General features: G+C 46.3%; 1 protein-coding gene across 1 annotated transcript; it reads right to left on the bottom strand.

Annotated features, from left to right (window-relative positions):
* Positions 1 to 3561: 3561 nt before the first annotated feature.
* CSKMT (citrate synthase lysine methyltransferase) lies at positions 3562 to 6670 on the bottom strand. Its single transcript, XM_083374736.1, has 2 exons — positions 6396 to 6670; positions 3562 to 5444 (listed from the first exon to the last, which is right to left on the bottom strand). Exons 1-2 carry the CDS (start codon positions 6481 to 6483, stop codon positions 4747 to 4749), a joined length of 786 nt encoding a protein of 261 aa, XP_083230862.1. The 5' UTR covers positions 6484 to 6670; the 3' UTR covers positions 3562 to 4746.
* Between the last annotated feature and the right edge of the window lie 1104 nt (positions 6671 to 7774).

Here is a 7774-nt window from a genome sequence, read left to right as displayed (position 1 = left end):
CGTGAAGATTACCCAATATTTCCTTGAGCTCCTTAGCTCTCACTGAAATTTCCATGAGCTCAGAAGGAGATTAAACTGGGCATTGTCACCTGGGCCGCTTCAGATGGTGACTCCAGCCCTGATTCTTCTCCAGCCCCCCCAGTTAGTCGACTGAGGCCAAAGGATGAGCTGCCGTTAGGGACCGTGTCTCCTTCGGCTTCCAAAATTTAGACCAGAGCTATTTTGATTCAAGAAAAGGTAAGCAATGGGGGCGGGGTGGGTGGGTGGGTGAAGAAATGCATGGAGATGGGACGCTTGGGGTTCAAAATTAGCGTCGGTTAAAAGTTGCTGGAATTCATCTCCTTTTCTCCCCTCTTGATTTCTCTGATCTTGCAAACTAGAAGAGGGTGGTATGTTTGGACACCGGCAAGGCTCTTGCTGATCTGCCTTTAACCAAGCCTGGGGTTTGGGGTTGTTTTCTCGCAGACGTTTCAGGACCCAACTAGGTAACATCATTAGTGCTAGAAGGGAGAGAGGTTTGGTGTTTACCTACAAACCAGCTTGCCTTATCCGCATTGTCGGTTTACAACTCAGTGAAAAACGGCCTAGTCAAGGAAAAAAACACTCCCACTAACGCTGGCAGCACAAGCCTCTACGGCAGTATCTGAAAGCTGCCTGGGGGATTCTGGGAGTTTGAAGTCCACGCATCTGAACATCACCCACTTCAAAAACACTGGTTTAGCAGCTGGACCTCCAGTTTCACGTGGGCCACGCACCAGAGCTGCAGCTTAGCCCAAAACAGATGTGCGTTTTTCAGCGTTGCTGCAAATAACTCCTGCTTGGGTGGGGGGTTAGACTAGATGACCTGCAAGGTCCCTCCCAACTCTGTTATTATAATTGTAACTTTCTGGCAAGCTACAGGCCAGCTGTCTCCTATTAAGGTTGCCCCACAGCAGGATGATCTGAAGGGGGGGGGGGTTCCTCTTCTGGCTGACCTCTTCCTCTGCCCCAGGATGATCTTGCCAAAAGGCCAAAGGCCTCTTTGAAATATCAATCCGGACGTTTATCTCTTGAAGGCCGCTAATCCTTGCTTAAAGCGCTTGGGAGGATGGTTTCCAGGAACCGCGGCCAAGGAAAGAGAACCGAGACCTATCTCGATGGTCGATGTAGCTTGAAAGGAATGCACCACGGTTCCCATCATCCCCAGCCAGCCGTGGGGTGGGTTGAGAGCCAGGCCGCCGAGCCCAGCGAATCACCCTCGGATGGATTTGCATTTAATATGGATCGTGAGATGCTGGTTCTTCTCTTTTTTGGTTGTATAGTATCTTTTTTTTCCCCCTCCACTGCTTTTATTTGTGAGCTGCTAAAATCCAAGAGAGGCCGTCCTCGTTTAGCGACTGCCTCATTTCACAACCAGTCGCAGTTGCAAGGGTGCTGAAAAAAAGTCACTTTGTGACCTGGTGCTCCCATTGACCGCCTTCGCGGGTCTGTCCAGCAAAGGAAAACGGAACTCCAGTCCTGGGCACGGCTGCGGTTTCCGCTTACTGACCGCTCCACTGAATGACCAAATGACCAACTTGAGTCCAATTGCGGACGCTAAACGAGGTCTGCTTGCGTTTTTTTTGCTGCCTCCGCAGATGCGAACATGATGGAAATTGTCCAGAAGTGTCAGAATCCCAGGACTTCGGCCGATGAACACAGTCCTTATCGGAGTCTGGCCCAGGATTCGAATCCAACGCCGAGCAGCCAGCCGGATCTAAACGCCAGCCAAGAAATGCAGTGGAGCTTGGCCAAAGAAGATTGCACCTGCTCTGATCCTTCTCTGAACAGGCAGGTAAGGCTCAGGGGTGCTTCTCCTGATTGCAAAACACACACCCCCTCGTTTTAGGGGAACGGCCCCCTCCGGGTCAATCCGCTTCTCTTTCCCAACTCATTCGCGGCCTCCTCGGCGGTTCAAGGCAACACCGGTATCGACTTCCACACAAATCCTGAGCTAGGTAGAAGCCAGTTTGACCTAGTGGTTAAGGCATCAGGCTAGAAAGGAGAAAGTAAGTTCTAGGTCTTAGGAGTGAAAAGCCAGCTGGGTGACTTTGGGCCAATCACCAGGAGACGGGGAGTTCTAGTCCCGTCTTAGGCATGAAAGCCGTCTTGGTGACTTTGGGCCAGTCCCTCCCTCTCAGCCCAACCTACATCACAGGATTGTTGTGATGGGGAACAAGGAGAAAGTGGATACGTTCACCTCCTTAAAAGTTATTTGTAAAATATAAGAAAGGTGGAATAGAGATAATAAAAAAATAAAAAAATAGAATATAGAATAGAATAGATAGAATATACAATAAAATAAACGCCCCATCTGTTCTCAGGCAGATCCCCTTGGTGTTTTATCTTCCCTCCCCCAGGACTTTCTGACTCCACCGCAAGACCTGGGCTGGGAGCTCTCCAAGAGTCCTCCCCTGGACACGGGCCTTCTCTGTGAAGAGATGTGCTGCCAGGATCCCCCGGAGCTTCTGGACAAGGCCGGAAGGCTTTCGGATGGCTTCAAGGAGCCGGACCGGTGGCCTTGTGAGAAGACACCCTTTCTGCTATTCCAGAAGAGCCGTCTGCCCTCCATCGTGGTGGAGCCCAGCCAAGGGAGCGATGGGGAGAGTGGGGAGCTGCTGTGGCCCCCGGAGGACTTCCCATTGCTGGAAGGGGCTGAGCAAGATGAGTTCCTGGCTGAAGAGGAGGAGGAGGAGGAACTGGAGGCTGGTGAGCCTGGGGTTGGGAGAATGGTTGGCCTCCAGGTCATCTGGGACCCTTTGAGTAGCTGGTCGGCCACTGTTTTGCTAGGATCCTAAGCAATCTTCTCAAGGTGTTCCTGGGAAGCTCCTCCAGAGGTTCCTGGGAATCCCTTCTTGGGAACCTCTTCCAGAGGTTCCCGAAAAGCTCCAGCTGATCTTCAGAAGCTCCTTTAGATGCCCCTGGAAACCACCTCCAGGTGTTCCCGGGAATCTCTTCCAAATGTTCCTGGGAATCTCCTCCAGATGTTCCCAGGAACCTCTTCTTGGGAACTTCCTCCAAATGTTCCTGGGAAGTTCTTCCAGATGTTCTTTGGAAGCTCCTCCAGATGTTATCAATCCATCCACGAGCCAAAATCCACCCTGACCAGCTTCACCATTGTGGTCCTACAGGTGGTCCTCGACTTACGCCCACTCATTTAACGGCTGAACCAACAACGGCATTGAAAAATGGGGCTTATGACAATCTTTGCATCCCGAGATCAAAATTGGAGCCCTTGGCCCTTGTCGTATTTAGGATGGTGGCAACATCCCGGGGATCACATGATCACCAAATGCTTCTGGCTTCAATGAGCCAAGTCAATGGGGGGAGAGAGGCTGGATTCACTTAACGACTGCAACTATGGCCAAAGAATTGATAAAATTAGGCATCACTCATTGAACTGCTTTGCTTAGTGACAGACATTCTTGTCCCGACTCTGGCCGTTCAGTCGAGGACTACCCAATTGTGAGCGAGCACCCCAATCCCTGAGGCTACGACTAAATTAACAAATAATAAGTAAATAGTGAGCTTCTTCTAGGGGATTAAGGTATCGTATATTTGTAATAAAATAATGCCAAATAGCGCTCAACTCTTTACCATTTTTTAATTTTTTACCGTTTTTAGGGTTCGCCTCTTTTGAAAGCGACGTGGAAGAGCTCTTAGTATAAAAACCCAAAGCTGGCTTTGTTAACCTGCGACTGACGGGACAAGCCGATGTTTTCATAAACCTCTTATAAACCAGAACCAGGATGGGAAACCTGGCTAGTACCGCCGAGTCAACGTGGAGATTGTGAAGGCCGTTTACCCCCCCTCCCCATTTTGGCCTAGTTCGTCTTCCTCAACCTCCTACACCAACCTTATGTCGTAAGCCGAGGACTGGTTTGAAATGAAAGATTTACACCCACATGGCAACATTTCCACCCGTTCAGCCGAGTTAAAATTCAGCCGGGTTTCCGTTGAAATAGTTGGGAGAATCTTGCAAGGAATTTAGCTGATCCCGGAATAAAATCAGTGTCTCGTGTTTCCTGCAACTTATTGTAAAAGTGGAGTCGGCTTTGGGATCAGACTTGAGAACCTGGCTTGGCCATTTTTCAAGGAAATGGGGACCGTGTTGCAACAGTTAGGAAGTTAGAGATGTACTGCATTCTAAATAATAATAATAATAATAATTAATAATAATAATAATAATAATAATAATAATAATAATAATAATAATAATAATAATTTGCATTGATTGAACATGCTTATATGTTGCCCAACTCTGAAAGACTCTGGATGGTTCCTACCAATTCAATAAATTAATTGCAATGAAATCAAGAGATGGCAGTTTTTGTTTTTTTAAACATATCGCAGTATTCTCAAGTCTCTAGAACGGGGCCAATCTTGTATTTGAACTCAAGAATTCCACTAACCACCATATTTACTTTGTGGTGCTAAGAGCAGAGCTCCTGCCATTAGGAAACTAGCTTTTTTGGCTTCTTGGTCTGCAGGAAACAAGCCAATCGTGGCTTGTTCCCCAAAAGTTGATTGATCTGAACAAAGGCCCTAAGGATGCATGGATGGACAGATAGGATAACGAGAGAGAGATTGCTTGTGTTTATGACTTTGCTTCACAAAGCGGAACTCAGGAGAGTTCAGACTGAGAAAATAAAACAAATTAACTACCGCTAAACAACTGGAGTGTATGATAAAAGATGCATGGGTATTAGGGCGCTTGTTAGATTTCACTCAATGCCGCTCGCCAGTTGGATTCCTCGGAGCTGCGGCGGGTTGCCCCACATCCGAGGGGTCTGGAGCCCGTGGGCTGAGCATGTAAGCATAATACGAGATGCCATTAAGATTGGCAATCTCCCCGACTTTGATGTTGGCTCCGCCGGCTGTTTCCAGGAACGGCACCCTGGCATCCGGATCCTCGTCCGAGATCTGGACGAGACATCCCTCCGGGGTCAGGACTCGTAGACACTCGGACACCAATTGTCTCGCTCGCCGAGGGGATCCTCGCAGGACCGAATCGCAGGTCCCTTTGTCAAGAACCAGGTGGAAGGACCCCAAAGCGAAGAGGTGGGAGAGCTTGGTGGCGTCGCCCAAGTGACACCGCAGCTCGGAAAGAGGGTGGCGCGGCGGGGGGCTATCCTGAAGCATCCGAGAGAGACACCGGATGGCCGGGGAGGAAAAGTCCAGACAACAGATATGAACCTGGACGGATGAATGTCGGTAGAGTTCCAAGCCTAAGGACGAAGTGCCGCAGCCCACATCTAGCACCCGGGCCCGGCCAGGGGGCAGCCCCCCAAGAATGGAGCTGAGAAACGTTGAGATCTCTTTGTAGCCAAAGAACCAGTCAAATGGATGGGGAGGTCCGTTTTTCTCCCTCCGGGAGTAGAAGCGATCCCAGGCTTCCCGCTGGTCCATGTTCCGAAGCAGATCATCTGCAAAGGGGGTGGGTGGGACGGACAGAAATTGAACGTGAGCACCCCACAATCAGACGTAAGGGGGGGCATTTTTTCCATCCTTTTGCGTCAGATACGAGTGCAGAGAAGAGCAACGAAGACGATTACGGGGGCCCCGGAGGTGCAAACAGACGAAGAAGAACGGTTGCAAGAATTGGGGATCTCTAGTTTAATGAAGAGAAGGACCAGGGGTGACAGGATAGCAGGGCTCCAATATTTGAGGGGCTGCCACAAAGAAGGGGGGGGGTTAACTTATTCTCCAAAGCACCAGAAGGCAGAAGAAGCAACGGATGGAAATGAAGCTAAACTAAGCTACACTAAACCACACTAAAGTAATAAAAGAAAATTAAAAGAAAATACATGTTTTTTAACATGTATTGCCCTGTTCACCGCCCTGAGTCCTTCGGGAGAAAGGCGGTATACAAATAAAATTAATAATAATAATAATAATAATAATAATAATAATAATAATAATAATAATAATAATAATAATAATAATAAATAAAATAAAATATTGCATTAAACTACGCTAATAAAATAAAAAAATAAATTCAAAAATTAGACAAGTGAAGCTAAATGAAAATAAGCTAAGGTAAGCTACACTATACACTAAAATAATCAAAGTGGTAAAATTAGAAGAAAAGAAAAGAATATTACATTAAACTAAGCTATTAAAAAAACCAGTTTAAAAATTAGATTAAATGAACTAAATGAAGCTGAGTGAAGGTAAGCTAAGCTAAGCTAAAGTAATAAAATGAAATTGAAACCAATTAAAATAAGAACACATTAAACTAAGCTAATAAACGTAAACATTAGGTGACATTCAATTCGATAAATTAAACGAAGCGAAATTAAGCTAAACCAATCCTAAGCTGAACGACACTAAAGTAAAGTAAATAAAATAAAATAAAATCTCCTTATCTCCTCCACCTGTCCAGGAAGAATAAGGAGCGACCGACGCAGGAAGCCTCTGGATCAGGAGTGTCAGCTTTTCTGCAAACGCCTTCGTGGCTGCCATTTCTCGGAGGGAGGAGGGCTAAGGAGGAGCCAAGGAGGAAAAGCAGAAAGCAAAAATGGCTCAGCAAACGACAATCCTCTCTCTCCATCGCTCCCCTCCTTTTTTTCTCTTCCTTTCCTTTCCCCTCCCCTCCCAAGCAATTAGAAAAGGATCCAAGGATTTCTCTTTCCGCCTGTCGAGCGGTCACCATTCACAGTGATTTACGGACCGATTGCTCATGGATCTTCTTACTTGCAGAGTTGCTAACCAAAGATAAGACAGTGGGTTTGTGGGTTTTTTTGTTTGGTTTGGGTCTTTAAAAGGAAGAGAAGTGACAGGTTTTTCTGATTCTGTTAAGACATTTTAAAAGCCTTTTTTAACCCACTCCTCAATTGAGCACCCCCCCTCCTAGCCTGAAACTGGATCCTTTTCTGATCTATTTAGGGCTTTTGAAGCCTTTTTTAACCCACTCCTCAATTGAGCACCCCTCCACCTCCTAGCCTGAAACTGGATCCTTTTCTGATCTATTTAGGGCATTTAAAGCCTTTTTAACCCACTCCTCAATTGAGCACCCCCCCTCCTAGCCTGAAACTGGATCCTTTTCTGATCTATTTAGGGCATTTAAAGCCTTTTTTAACCCACTCCTCAATTGAGCACCCCCTGCTAGCCTGAAACTGGATCCTTTTCTGATCTATTTAGGGCATTTTTTTTATTAAAGTGTTTTACAAAAACAAAATTTTACAATATATCCCCAAATCCCTCCCACCCCAAACCCGCCCACTTCCCCCCCCCACTTCCCAGAGCTAAATACAGGATTATAGTTACAATGATCATATTCTAAATAAAAATTATGCATAATATACAATTAACCAAATTCATAATGTGCTTTAACTCCCCTTTAACATAACTACAATCAAAGTACCAATAACAATATCCCACTAAGATCTACTCGTAAGCTAAATGGAACTTTTTAGTCCCATATTTGTTCTGAATATAATCTATCCATCTCCTCCAAACTGAAATATATCTTTCCTGTGAATGATCTTTCAAATAAGCAGAAATCTTAGACATTTCTGCAAGATTCGAAACTTTAAATCTATTTAGGGCATTTAAAGCCTTTTTAACCCACTCAATTGAGCACCCCCTGCTAGCCTTAAACTGGATCCTTTTCTGATCTATTCCACCCAACACAGCAACTGACTTCCCCCCGCCTCTCTGTGAGAGTAGATGATGGTGGCAAATGAAAACCAACACCATGGTTCACCCTGGTTAGTGAGAACCTGTGGGAATACCCCAGATAAAAGGACCCCTT

Source organism: Vipera ursinii, assembly GCF_947247035.1.
Source record: "Vipera ursinii genome assembly, chromosome: 15".
NCBI lineage: Eukaryota > Metazoa > Chordata > Lepidosauria > Squamata > Viperidae > Vipera > Vipera ursinii.
This window is presented reverse-complemented; position numbering and strand designations above follow the sequence as displayed.